At 38.5% G+C, this 14807-nt stretch overlaps 1 protein-coding gene across 3 annotated transcripts in view; it reads right to left on the bottom strand.

Moving 5' to 3' along the window:
• The window catches only part of FGF12 (fibroblast growth factor 12), a 614868-nt gene that overhangs the window by 220103 nt on the left and 379958 nt on the right, over window positions 1–14807 (bottom strand). For all 3 annotated transcript variants that reach the window (XM_066241209.1, XM_066241208.1, XM_066241207.1), the window contains one exon: window positions 11848–11951. In XM_066241209.1, the coding sequence (XP_066097306.1) occupies window positions 11848–11951 (104 nt within the window). The remainder of the gene's footprint in view (window positions 1–11847; window positions 11952–14807) is intronic.

Genomic DNA, 14807 nt, shown 5'->3' with positions numbered 1-14807 from the left:
AATTTTATTAGTTTAAGCAATCTATTTCAGAGTTTAGTGATAATTGATACAAGGCTAAGACATTTTCAATATAATTGTTTTAAATTTATAAAGTAAGTAATGATCATAGTAAAATAAACCATTCCAAAACATTTTAATCATTACGGTCACTAAAATACTAGTGATATGTGTGCTAAGTATGTCAAACTATTCATTAGAGAGACCAAATAGTTTTAACCTAGTCACAAGTCCTAGACATGTTTTAAGCTATTCAAATTATATTCTATTAAGTACTATTTCCTAGATTCAAATATCAGGCTTCCAAGTTGTCCAAATTATTGTTAAGTTTTTGTTTTTTGTTTGTTTTTTTGGTGTGACAGAGACAGAGAAAGGCAGAGATAGGAACAGACAGGAAGGAGAGAGATGAGAAGCATCAATTCTTCATTGTGGCATCTGAGTTGTTCATTGATTGCTTTCTCATATTTGCCTTGACCGGGGTGGGGGGTAGGCTACAGTGGAGCGAGTGACCCCTTGCCCAAGTCAGCGACCTAGGCTCTAGCCAGTGACCTTGAGCTTCAAGCCAGCGACCTTTGGGCTCAAGCCAGCAACCATGGGGTCATGTCTATGATCTCACGCTCAAGCCAGTAACCCCACATTCAAGCTGGTAAGCCCACGCTCAAGCCCACGATCTCAGGGTTTCAAACCTGGGACCTCTGTGTTACAGTCTGATGCTCTATCCACTGTGCCACTGCCTGGTCAGGCTGTTATGTTTTATTACCCAAATGACAACATACCAGATATTACTCTCATAACCTTTTTTTTTTCATCATTTACTTTTTCTAAGCCAAAGTAAGAAAATAGATGGTAGGCAGAAGAGAGGTGTTTTAGTCACCTCAGGCTGCTAGAACAAAATGCCATAGACCAGGCAAATTAAATAACAGGCACTTATTTCTAACAGTTCTGGAGGTTGTAAAGTCCAAACTCAAGGTGCTGTCAGATTTGGTTCTTGGTGAGGACTTTTCCTTGCTTGCAGTGGACTGCCACCTCACTATGTGTTCACAGAACCTCTTCTTGCTTGCTCTAGTCTTTCTTCCTCTTCTTATAAGGATACTAATCCCATTAAGGGGCTTTACTTCATGACCTCATCTAAACCTAATTACTGTCCAAAGTCCTCACTTCTTAGTACCATCACATTGTAGTACCATCACATGGAGAGTAGGGCGGGTGGGACTCGAGGCAGAGTAAGACAGTATATTTATAAAAGATAGCACTCATTGCAATTGGACAGATGTATATACATGTAAGGAATTTATCTTCACTTGACTTCTGGGAAGTAATATTTGTTTGCCTGAAACCCTTGGGCTAGACAGAGAGCAACATTTTGATTTAGGGTGAGAACTTCATATCATAAAATGTCAGTTCACCTGGAGCCTGAAATAAACCACACGGCCAATCATCAATCATCTCCACATAATGGAGCCTCAACAGAACCTCTTAAAACCAAGGCTCAAGTGAGATTCCTGATTAGCAACACTCTACGTCTGCTTTCACACTGATATCAGAGGCGTAACAGAGTCTGACTCTATGGGAAGACAGAAACAGAAACTCTTCATTTGCTACTTCTCCTCAACTCTTCCCTCTGAGCTTCTTCCCAAGGCTGATTTGAATTTGCATTGTTTCTCTATAACAGATCACAGCTGTGACTATAATAATAGTCATACCTTGCAGTGAGTAATTTTTTAAAGTACTTTTAGCAAATTACTTAACCAGGGACTAATTTTGGGACCCCCCCCCTCAAACTAGCAGCTGGTGTCAAAAGTGAGAATAGTCTTGGGGACCATGCTCTTTAACTTTGTAGTTGATCCAAACTTCTTGTAACAGGTAATTCTGACGGTAAGTAAAAACTTCAGGAAGGTAAGAATCTTGTTTATCTAACTTATCCTTTGTAGGCCCAATATACAGGGTCAGGCAAAAGTATTAGGTTTACAGGTGTAAGCAGGCAAAACAGAGTTTATTCTTGTATTGTTATTTCTTAATTGTATATTTTCCATAGAAACAACTGTAAACCTACTTTTGCCCCACCCTGTATAGTAAAATACTTGGTTGTGGCAGAGTTGCAATAAACATGTTGAATGAATTTTAAGTTTATTGAGATTAACTTTGTGGTCAAATCAATATTTATGTTGTGGTTTATAAGAATACCAGTGTAATTATAAATAATTATCCAACTATTTATGAAATTTTCTCCATTTATTCTTGGAATTGGCAATTATTTAAAATTCAACAAGTCTATAATGATAACCTTCCTTTACCAGAGAATGTAGTTAGCTCTGTGATTGGCAGAAATGTGTCACCCAGGTAGCAAAAGTGAATATGTTATAATTCCAGCCCACCAGAAAACAGAAGTCAACTGCTGAGATATTAAAGCAGAAGTATTATCTAATTCTTACTGACATGAGTAATGGAGAGAGGCGATGTATTAGTTACCATTTAAGCTGAGCCAAAAGGAAGGTTAATTACGGAGGTAAAGAACAAATACCAGCAGATATAATAGCAACAGCAATGTGATTGTCGTAGCATTATGTATATACTTTATACTGTATCTATATAGATATATGATACCATACAATAAGTATCTAAAATATTTTAATACCAATCTTTAACCATTTTGAAAATAATTTGGCTTTATAATTTTAAATTAAACAATGTTTATCTACAATTGTTTTAAGTATACAAGGTTCAGTTCAAAGTATAGTACTTTAATATAAAAAGATAACAATCTTTTGGTAAATACCAGTCTCATAGTAAATTTATATAGGATGGTAGATAGAGGAGATTCAGTCCTGCTCTACTCTCTGTATATGATGCAAAGATGTCTCCTCCATTTCAAGTCAAGAACTTTTAAGCACTGTGATTTTTTAGAAAAATTTTCAAAACTTGTAAGCTACAAAAAAAAATCAAGTTTCAGGACAGTTAAAACTGGTTAAATAGTAAAAAATAAAATAAAGCACAGTCTGAATAATGTAAAATTTGTAGAAAAATCTGTCTGAACAGATTGTGACATGCAGCCATATTTCCTAAACTATTGAAGGTGTTTCAGGAAAAGAAGTTTCTAACATTAGTGAGCTTCTCTTGTTTAGGAAAGTGATGCCCTCTAGAATTTTACTTACTCTACTTAAAAAATTATTATCCTATGCTATTTTAATGGATATTTTTAATATCCATTAAAAATAATTTTGGAATTGGCCAGTTGGCTCAGCAGTAGAGCATCAGCCTGGCACGTGGAAGTCCCAGGTTCAATTCCTGGTCAGGGCACAAAGGAGAAACCAGCATCTGCTTCTCCACCACTCCTTCTTCCCTTCTCTCTCTCTTTCTCTTCCCCTCCTGCAACCATGGCTCCAATGGTTTAAGCAAGCTGGCCCCAGGTGCTGAGTATGGCTCCATGGCCTCACCTCAGGTGCTAAAATAATTCAGATGCCAAGGAATGGCCCCAGATGGGCAAAGCATTGCCTGGTAGGGGGCTTGCCAGGTGGATCCCAGTCAGGGTGCATGTTGGAGTCTGTCTCTGCCTCTCAGCCTATGAATCAATAATAATAATAAGCCCTGGCCGGTTGGCTCAGTGGTAGAGCGTCAGCCTGGCGTGCAGAAGTCCCAGGTTCGATTCCCAGCCAGGGCACATAGGAGAAGCGCCCATCTGCTTCTCCACCCCTCCCCCTCTCCTTCCTCTCTGTATCTCTCTTCCCCTCCCGCAGCCAAGGCTCCATTGGAGCAAAGATGGCCCGGGCGCTGGGGATGGCTCCTTGGCCTCTGCCCCAGGCGCTAGAGTGGCTCTGGTCACAACAGAGCAACGCCCCAGAGGGGCAGAGCATTACCCCCTGGTGGGCAGAGCGTCACCCCCTGGTGGGCGTGCCGGGTGGATCCCGGTTGGGTGCATGCGGGAGTCTGTCTGACTGTCTCTCCCCGTTTCCAGCTTCAGAAAAATACAAAAACAAAACAAAACAAAATAATAATAATAATAATAATAATAAAATAAATTTAAAAAGTAAAATTGATTTTTACTTTCAAAAGAAAAGGCACAATGAGTATAAACTTAAGGAGGCAAAGACATAACTGAAAAACTATAAAACATTGATGAAAGGAATTAAAGAAATAAACTACCTGACCAATGGTGACACAGTAGATAAGAGTGTCAACTCAGAATGCTGAGGTCCCTGGTTCAAAACCCTGAAGTTTCCAGTTTGAACATGGAGTAATCAGCTTGAGTGTGAGATCACTGACATAATCCCAAGTTTGTTGGCTCAAGCCCAAGGTTGCTGACTTGGAGCCCAAGGTCACTGGCTTGAGACCAAGGTCACTGGCTTAAGCAAGGGTCAGTGGCTCAGTTTGAGCCTCCAAGTCAAGGCACATATGAGAAGCAATCAATGAACAACTAAAGTGAAGCAACTATGAGTTGATGCTTCTTATCTCTTTCTTGACACTCTCTCCTCTCCTCCTTCTTCTCTCTCTCTCTCTCTCTCTCTCTCTCAAAATAAAAATAAAAATAAATAAATAAAACAGAAAGGAAGGAAGGAAAAAAGGAAGGAAGAAAGGAAGGGGTAAATGGAAAGACATCCTGTGTTCATAGACTGAAAGACAATATTGTTAAAATCTGTGCTATCCTAAACAACCTATAGATTAAATGTAATCCCTATAAAAATCCCAATGGCATTTTTTCAGGGAAAAAAATCCTAAAATTCACATGGAATTTCAAAGGATCCTGAAGAACCAAAATAATCCTGATAAAAATTAAAGCTGGTGGCCTCATACTTCTTTATTTCATATATTACAAATTTACAGTAATTAAACAAGTGTGGTTATAGCATAAAATTGGACACACAGATGAAGGAACCAGGGTAGGGAACTCAGAAATGATCATGCATGGATATGGACAAATGACCTTCAAAAGGGGTGTCAACACTACACAATCAAAAAAGAATAGTTCCTTCAACAAATGGTGCTGAGAAAGCTAGAAATCTATATGCAAAAGTAAATAAAGTTAGATCCTTACCTTATGATATTTATAAAAATTAAATCAAATGAGTTAAAAGCCTAAATGTAAGCCCTGAAACTGTCAAACTCCTAGAAGAGAAGCTTCTTGACATTGGATTTGGCAATGATTTCTGACTATGACACCAAACGCACAGGGAACAAAAGCAGAAACAGACAAGGGGGACTTCGTCAAACTCAGAAACTTCTGCATAGCAAAGGAAACAACACAGTGAAAAGGCAACCTAGAGGATAGAAAATATTTGTAAATCATGTATCAGCTAAGGAGTTAACATTCAGAATATACAAAAAAACTCCCACAATTCAATAGCAAAAAATTTTTAAAAAAACAAAACATGAGCAAAGGACTTGAAAAGCCATTACTCCAAAGAAGACATATGGATAGCCAGTATGTATAAGAAAAAATGCTCAACATCACTAATTCTAGGGGAATCACAACCACAATGTGATATAACTTCATGCTGTTAGGATAACCACTATTAAAATTAAATATATGTATATGTATGACAAGTGTTGATAAGGATATAGAGAAATTGCAGCACTTGTACACTGCTGATGGGAATGCAAAATAATGCAGCTGCTATAGAAAACAGTATGAAAGTTCCTCAGCAAATTAAATACAGAACTACCATATGATCTAGCAATTTGTCTTCTCATTGTATATCCAAAAGAACTGAAGACAAGATCTCAAAGAGATAGTTGCACAACTACCCTTACTTCAGCATTATTCGCAATAGCTAAGGTATCAAAATGATCTAAATGTCCATCAATAAATGAATGAATAAAGAAAATGTGGTATATGAATACAATGGAATATATTCCACCTTTAACAAGAAGGAAATTCTGTCATGTTCTACAGTCAGATAAACCCTAAAGACAGTATGGTAAGTGAAATAAACTCGTCACACACAAAAAATACTGCATAATTCCACTTATCTGAGATATCTAAACGAGTCGAATCAGAAACAGAAAGAACTATGGTGTTTTCCAGAGACTGAGGGGAGCGAGAAAAGGAGTTGCTATTTAATGGGTAGAGAGTTTCACTTTTACAGGATGAAAGAGTTCTAGAGATCTATTGCATAACTGTGCATATGGTTAACTGTAACGGATACATAAAAATGATTAAGATGGTACATTTTATGCTATGTCCTTTTTATTTTTTAAAGTGAGAGGAGGAGAAATAGTGAGACAGACTTCACATGTGTCCCAACTGGGACCTACCCAACAATCTACAACCCCTGTCTGAGGCCAATGCTCAATCAATGGAGCTATTTTTAGTGTCCAAGGCTGATGCTCAATCAGCCAGCTATCCTCAGTGCCCAGGGTGACATTGGAACCAATTGAACCAATGAAGCCACTGGCTACTGGAAAGGAAGATGTAGAAAAGGGGGAGAGAAGAGGGGAGAGAAGTAGATGGTCACTTTTACTGTGTACCCTGACTAGGAATCAAACCCAGGATGTTCATACACCAGGCTGATGCTTTATCCACTTAGCCAACTGGCCAAGGCCATTATGTGTTTTTTATCACAATAAAAAATTAAAGAGAGGAAGTAAGGCATGTGTTCAAACTATAATGCAACCACTCTATTCTACACAGATAGCAATGATGAATAAAACATAAAAATATAAGGCCTAAATCACATAGCCAGGGTGGAAACACAAACACTGAGCAAGTCACGGTTGTAGGCATATTGGGCTTCACATCCTGAAGGATATCCTGTGACCCAGAACTGCACCATGTACAGGTCAATCCCAATAAAAGCCTTCTGTGCAGCCTAAAGGGCCAGAGCCAGGGCTGGGGTGGTTATCCTGCTCCAACTCTTAAAAGGCTGGAATAAAAAAATGCTGTTACTACTTTAGGCATGAAGCAATGATAGACACTGGTTCTCACAATGAGAGGAACTAGACCAAGCCACACCCTAGCCCAGGACTACTTCCCTAACCCCAGTGTTACCCTAGAATGGGAGCCTTGAAATAACTCTAACAACCTTACTCTAAACTCAGGCTACTGGAGGCTGTATAGAAGCAACTGAAAAATTGCTAGGAAGTAAGGGCAGACCTCAGAGAAAAAAGGAGATCTCAGGGAAGGAAGGAGGGAGAGAAATGTACCTGCGGATCAAAATTCCAAACATATAAAGAACTCATTCTAAATTCTAATATAATATAAATCTACTTCTAAAAATGGCAGCCAGCAAAATCAACAATTGAAACATGAATTCATTACAAAGGAAACTAACCTTATGGAAAAGTCTGACAAAGTATTAAATTAATGCTCGGAGAGATAAATGAGTTAATGCATTTTGTAAAGAGCTAGATAGTAAAAACAGAAGGAAATAAATCAGGAACAGGTAAATATTAAATGGAAACCATAAGACATTCAAGCATGAAAAATACAGTATAGTGATATTACAAATTAGATGCCATAAATTTTAGAGTAGATTAACTTGAAAGTTACTAATGTAAGTCATTTAAGAATTGTCAGCACAAGAGACTGTGAAACATGACAGAGAAATAAAACATATATGCGTTAAGAGTTTACATTTTCAGCCTGATCTGAGGTGGCGCAGTAGACCTGGAATGCTGAAGTTGCCAGCTCAAAATCTTGGGCTTGCCGCATCAAGGCACATGTGAGAAGCAACTATGAGTTGCTTCCTGCTCTTTCCCCATGCCTTTCTCTCTCTCTCTCTCCTCTCTTTAAAAATCAATAAATAGGCCCTGGCTGGTTGGCTCAGTGGTAGAGTGTCGGCCTGGTGTGCAGGAGTCCCGGGTTCGATTCCTGGCCAGGACACACAGGAGAAGTGCCCATCTGCTTCTCCACCCCTCCCCCTCTCCTTCCTCTCTGTCTCTCTCTTCCCCTCCCGCAGTGAGGGTCCATTGGAGCAAAGATGGCCCGGGCGCTGGGGATGGCTCCTTGGCCTCTGCCTCAGGCGCTAGAGTGGCTCTGGTCACAACAGAGCGACACCCCAGAGGGGCAGAGCATCGCCCCCTGGTGGGCAGAGCATCGCCCCCTGGTGGGCGTGCCAGGTGGATCCCGGTCGAGCGCATGCGGGAGTCTGACTGTCTCTCCCCGTTTCCAGCTTCAGAAAAAGAAAAAAAAATCAATAAATAAATATCTTTAAAAGAGTTTACATTTTCCAAAATTTAAAAACTATGATTTCTTGGTCTGACCAGTGGTCGCCCAGCAAATAGAGTGTCCACCTGGGATGCTGGGGTCCCAGTTTCCAAACCCTGAGGTTGCTGGCTTGAGCATGGGCTCACCAGCTTGAGTGTGGGGTCTCCACCTTGAGCTTAGGATCATCAACATGATCCATGTCACTGCCTTGAGCCCAAGGTCACTGGCTTGAGCAAAGAACCACTAGCTCAGCTGGAGTCTCCCCACCCCTGTCAAGGCACATATGAGAAAGCAATAAATGAACAACTAAGGTGCCACAACCATGAGTTGATGTTTTTCATCTCTCTCCTTTCCTGTTTCTCTCTCTCACTCACTCACTAAAAAAAAAAAAAGAAAAAAGAACTATTACTCTTTGAATTAAAAGGGAATTATAAATTCCTGACAAGATAAATTAAGATCGAGTCACAACCAGACATTATAGTGAACTTGTAGAAGATGAAATATAAAGAGAAATATATCCTTTAAGTTCTCCATATAGGTTACCTAAAAAGGAAAGAATATTAAACTGGCAGTGAACTTGTCACAGTCAATAATAGATGCCAGAAGTAATGTCATATAAAAACAATGGTCTAGTTCTAACTGTAAAACTATCTGAACTACTACTTAAGAGTAAAAGTGAAAGGAAGGCATTTTCCTGGATACCAGGATGAAGTGAATTCACCATCTACAGACCCTCACATATTAAGACAAAGATTTTATTTAGAATAAAAATAAGCCCTGATGGGTTGACTCAGTCATAGAGGATAGCCCAGTGTGTAGATATCCTGGGTTCAATTCCCCATCAGGGCACACAGGAGAAGTAATCATCTGCTTCTCCACCTCTCTCCCTCCCTCTTCTCTCTCTCTTTTCTTCTCTCTTCTCCTCTCGCATCTATGGCTCGATTGATTCAAGAGCATTGGCCCCAGGCACTGAGGATGGCTCTGTGGAGCTTCTGCCTCAGGCGCTAAGCAAAGTCAGTTGCAAGCACAGCCCGGATGGGCAGAGCATCAGCCTCAGATGGGGGTTGCCAGGTGGATTCTGACCAGGGAACATGTGGGAGTCTATCTATCTCCCCTCCTCTCACTAAAAAAAAAAAAAGAAAGAAAGAAAGAAAAGGAAACTCAGAGGAGACAAGCTGGATACAAACACAAAAATAACAAAAACTATATGCATAGAAATTCTTTTAAAGATCAGTAAATTTAACTATTAGCTATAGAATAATAATTTATGGTGCATATGATTTCATTATTGCCATGAAGGGTAGGAGTGGCCACTAAGCTAGAAAACACCCTGAGTTCTGCCAGCTATTTGGAAGACAGACAAAAATACTAAAAATATTTAGCAAACTATATACTTATGTGTGTATGTTAAAAAGAAGGGTAAATTACTAAAAGGATAGAAATATAACCTACCTTTACAAAGAAACAGAAAAATAAAAGTAAAAAAGTTTCAATAATGCAAGGAAATAAAAATATAGAAGCACATAAAGTACAATGATAAAAACAAAACTAGATTCATCAACAATCTCATTAAATACATCTGGATTAAACTCACTAAAGTATAGATTTTTCAGAACGGATCTTTAAACTTTAGCCCTGTGCTGCCAACAGTTACTCTGTCTTTCCCACTCTCTCCTTCTCTCTCGGACGGGTATGGGGTTGGGGGATCAGAAGAAGGTAATTAATTCCTAGTTCAAATATGAATACAAACCAGATAAATGACACTAGAGAAATGACACCATTTAGAAATTTCTCTTGAATGCTAAGTTTATTTCTTTAGGACATCTTGGGTGGCAAATCTACCATACTTTCTCTCCCGTCCCTTCCCGACCATACACTCTGCTTATGGCCCTTTCTGGTATGCTCAATTCCTCTGTTACACAAAGAGGAAGTTATTGCTTTTAAAATAACTTCAAACCTTGATATGTATGAAAACACCCAGGAAAGCCTATGTTACCAGCCTGTTTTTAACTCACCACTAGGCACCTGGCTGCATTAGTACTCTCATGCTAAGGCAAACCATAGAGTGCAGCAGGGTGAAGTGTGATGAAGAACTGATACCCAATTCTCTTTCAGGTCTGCCTCCCCCACATTGGCCCCCTCTAGTCCTATAACAAAAACTTCAGACCTATACCCCTGTTTAAAATTAAATGCCAGCATTTATTCCTATTTGTCCTATCCAGAAAGATGGTGATTTTGATAGTAGGAGCCCTGGTGATCTATGTCAGTGATGCCATGCTTATAATTAAAGAAAAATTGTTCCCAGTAGCCCTGCAGGACCATGAGCGGGGAAAAGAATTGCTATTCTTGGTATGAGGCAGATTTCATTTGTGAAGGGGAAAACTGAAAATATAGGTACCCCAAACAGGTAACTCAACAACAGCTGACTATTAGCTTTAATAAGATATTAGCTCTTTAATGGAAAAAAAAATACCTACAGTAAGATTCTCTTGGGAAGAATTTCTTTAAACCTCCTCCTATGGGCTCAAGCCAAACATCTCTGAAAATGCAGCAGATAGAGTTCAGTCCTCTCATACTGAATGTAGGCTCCTCCCAGAAACGTTAGGATTACATCTAACAGGTGACTCCTCTCCACTCCCACCTCCTTCTCTCTCTCTTTCTCTCTCTCTCTCTCTCTCCTCTCTCTCACAGAGGTTCCTATACAACTGCCTCCTGCCCATCATACCACTGACAGACTTTCTATGTTTTTTTCCTCCCTGACCTTTGCAAATAATCTCTGGTCCAAAGAAATAAACTTTACAGTTTTTATGGAATTACAACCTAAATTAGGACATTTTAAATAAAAATAAGTAATAATAAATATAAATGTAATATATCCTACCTTTAGCTGTCACCTGATAATGGATTAATTCCTTCAAGCAACACTATCTTAAGGTCATCTCCATGTTTTAGTTTGTAGTACATGCCAACTTTTTAAAAAAGTTTAAGAAACTGGAATTATTCAAAATAATAACCTGTTATCTTTTTTCTTATCTTAGTTATTACATTTAAAATACAGATTCACAATAACTGGACACTAAGAGTTGTTATAATTACAACACACCAAGAATGAAAGCCCTACACACACACTGTTTTGATCAAAAACATATTTACCTTTAAGTATTATTTTGAGTAGAAATTGTTTCCACAAATTCACATTGCCTTCAAAGTCACCAGTTACCCCAGGAATGTGATGCATCAGACACTACGCAGGTAGTATTAAAAACAACAACAGCATACTCTATTTTGAAAGTACTTCTTCCATAGTAAGACAGAGAAGACTCCCAGACAAACTGAAGAATCTAGCTTCCTAAACCATTTTCTGTGCTTAAATAAGAGGTAACAGGAGTAAAGAAAAATTACTTACCTCCTGCATTAAACAGAAAAGTCAAATTCAAAAAATAGATTATCCTCCGGAAGTAGAAGCTAGATAAAGAGAATATGTATTGTATAGAAAGTAACCATCTATTTCTTTCTCAACAGGACAAGATCTTTAACATTCTATTATAAAATCTTCATAATAACCCAACATACTGGGTCAGAAAATATAAAATGATATCAAATGTCAATTTTTTTCTGAAATAATGGTTACTCCAAGGCCAGTTGCGTGCCCGCGCGTGCACGCGCGCACACACACACACACACACACACACACACAATGAGGTACTCACTGAGCTGTAGAGATAGCCTTCACCATTCATGGCCACATAGAGGCTGGCCTTCACCCCTTGGATGGCCACCACGCGCAGGCCAACGGGAATTAGATTGAAGAGGGCTAAAGGGGAAAGAAAGAGAGGAAAGATCTGTGACCTTTTGAATAATCATCTTGTTTATTAAGATAACTTTTGAGAATTAAAAGTTATAAACTACAATTGACAGGGAGAAAGGGAGACAGACAATGAGTGTCTAAGGGTGAGGAGAACTCACCCTTCCTGTCTCTGCACCATCACTATGTGGTTTCGGGTCAACCACGTAAACTCATCTGCAATAAAGGAGTTACCTTACAAAGTTTCTAATGGTCCCACCTGGACCTGAGAGTCCAAGATCTCTGCTCCGCAAAATGAACACATATTCAAACCATATAAGATTTTTTAAACAAATAATGTAAATCAAAATTTTTTCAATAGTGGAACGTATTTGTAGTCAGAAATACTAATAAGTTATGATCGTTGTGACATATGCCAGAACTTCTATGTTCTCGCCACTCTCCTTGTACTACTGAAATAACTTAAGATGCACAAGACCTTAAAGCCTAGTTGGGGAAAGAAAGCTAAGACATATGGAATCATCTTATCCAGTGTATAATTTATTTCTATAATTAAATGTAATATATGCCTTCTATAAATACTCTCTATGTTACAAAGTTCAGGAAAATGGAAGGTCTGTGTGGAATGAAGTATTCAGGAAATTTCTTACAGAAAAAGATAGGACCTGAGTTAACACTTAAAGAAAGGGCAGCAATTAAGTGAGCCAGGGACAAAAGGACATTTAGTGGGGCAATAAGTTAGGTAATTCAGCAGGATAATAATAAGTGCAGACAGGAAGGGACTAGCATACAGGCAAATTTATTTCATATTGGGGAGACATGGAAAAGAACACCATGTAGATAAAGTAGGGATAAATAACTGAGACTCTGGCATTCTTATCTTAGCAATCTAGATTTTCCTATATGGGCAACAGGAAGTTGACATACAAAATCAGCAAGATTATAAAAATATGTGAGACTTACAACAAAATTTCTAAATCCTTCACTCAAACGCTCTTGCAAGGCTTTGAGCCATTCATTCTCTGCTTTAGTTTTCCTGTCTGTAAATTGGGCATAATAATCTTTATTGCAAAAAATTGATAGAGGAATCAAATGCATAATCATGTTCTTGAAAGTGTTTCATAAAGAGGTGTAGTCTTTCTGTGTGAGTTGTCATTAGTATATAATTTTTTGCCTGTCAAATAAGTTTTGCATGAGGTCTGATGTAAAAACTCACATACTTCAGTGATATTTGAGTTTATATTCAGAAAGTTACTCAATACTTTAAAAAATATTACTCATATTGGTATAACACTTAATTTTCAAAGTGTGGATAAATCCATTATTGTATTTGACCTGCAAGCACAAACACTAAGAAGAGTGTAGGACAGAATGATTATCCTAATTTTTAGAAGGGCTAGTCGATTGCGAGATAACCTGGGTAAAACAGCATCTGAACAAAGCTTTTCTGGCTGCCTAATGTGGTTTTCTGCCCAAAATATATTTTCTCCTTTCCTTTTAAGTTTAATTTCTCCTTTTATCTGTTCTTTACTTCCTTAGAAAAAGCATAGATGTTTTTGCTATTTCTCTACATACCCTGCAGCTAGCTGTGGCTATGGACTCAGTACTGGCCAATAAGATGTTGGCAGAGGGTCTTTGTATGAGTGAAGACTCCTTCCATAAAGACAGCTTGCAAGTGTCCTTTGCCCTAAGCTCAACTCTTTGCCTTACTGCTATTTGAACTGGGGTGTGGTGGGTGGATCATCCCAAACCTTGAAAACAAGAGATACTCCTGAGGGTATGGTGGAAGGCAGGCTAGAAAGAGTTGGCTGGGTCCCCAAGGACTTTATGGAGCAGTGGCACCAGTCATGCATTCAGTTACCTAGGTATGGCATTTATGTGGGAAAATAAGTCCTTGATATTTTAGTCTGTGCAACACAAAGCCGATCCTAACCCTAACCAATAGAGACTGCTAAAGGAAGCAGAGTGAACGTGGAAAATACAAACTAATGTAAAATACTTATACATTGTAAGTAAATGCATCTACTGAATAACATCAAGTTCAATGACAATTCTTATGAGAAAAGTAATAAAATCCAAAACTGTGCACAATGTCTTTCTAAGATAAAGATTTCCCAGGAAAAAAAATGCCAGAACACTGGTTTCTTTAGCTGCAACAGAAATAAAAAAGCAACTATAAAGCTTTACCTCTCTGAGCAGTATAAGAAAACTACTAAAATGAGGCAGGACCAAAAACCAAAAGCTTGAGTGAAAATTTTATATGAACCATGAGGTGATAATGGCTTTAGATGGCATGCTTTGGGAGATTTAACAAATCCATAAAAACAAAATCAGTAACCAATTTGGAATTAGACTTTTTAGTGCTAAAAGCTGCAAACTACTCTCTTTGGGAGTGTCTGCATCTGTCTCCTAAAATCTTGAGAAGTAGAAAATGATTTAACCTTATCTCTTATTTATCCTCAGCATAGCACACTGGCTCTCTGGCTCAAAGGAGCCTTTTGATACTCAGTGAGAATTCCTCCTAAGTCTCCACTCATTCTATTCATCCTCAAAGCCACTGTCCTAAGTCATAGCAACCAAGCCACAACACTCAAATAATTTCCATCTACTCATATCATTTTCCTTCTTCCAACCTCTAGTGATCAATTCCTCATTGTCTACAAGATCGATTCAAATTCTTGACTCTGGCCCTCAAAGCCCTTAACAACCTGGTTCCAACCCACATTTCCAGTCTATCATCCATCACCCATTTCATAATACCAAAACCAGCTACATAGAAATTTTTCTATTTGCTAACTTCCCCCTTGATCCTTAACTAGGCTGACTTTTTTCTTTTGTACTCTCTTGAAAAACCCTACTTTCTCA

This window comes from Saccopteryx bilineata, chromosome 8, assembly GCF_036850765.1.
Source record: "Saccopteryx bilineata isolate mSacBil1 chromosome 8, mSacBil1_pri_phased_curated, whole genome shotgun sequence".
Lineage (NCBI taxonomy): Eukaryota > Metazoa > Chordata > Mammalia > Chiroptera > Emballonuridae > Saccopteryx > Saccopteryx bilineata.
The sequence above is the reverse complement of the archived record's forward strand: the minus strand, read 5'-3'. Positions and strand labels throughout refer to the sequence as shown.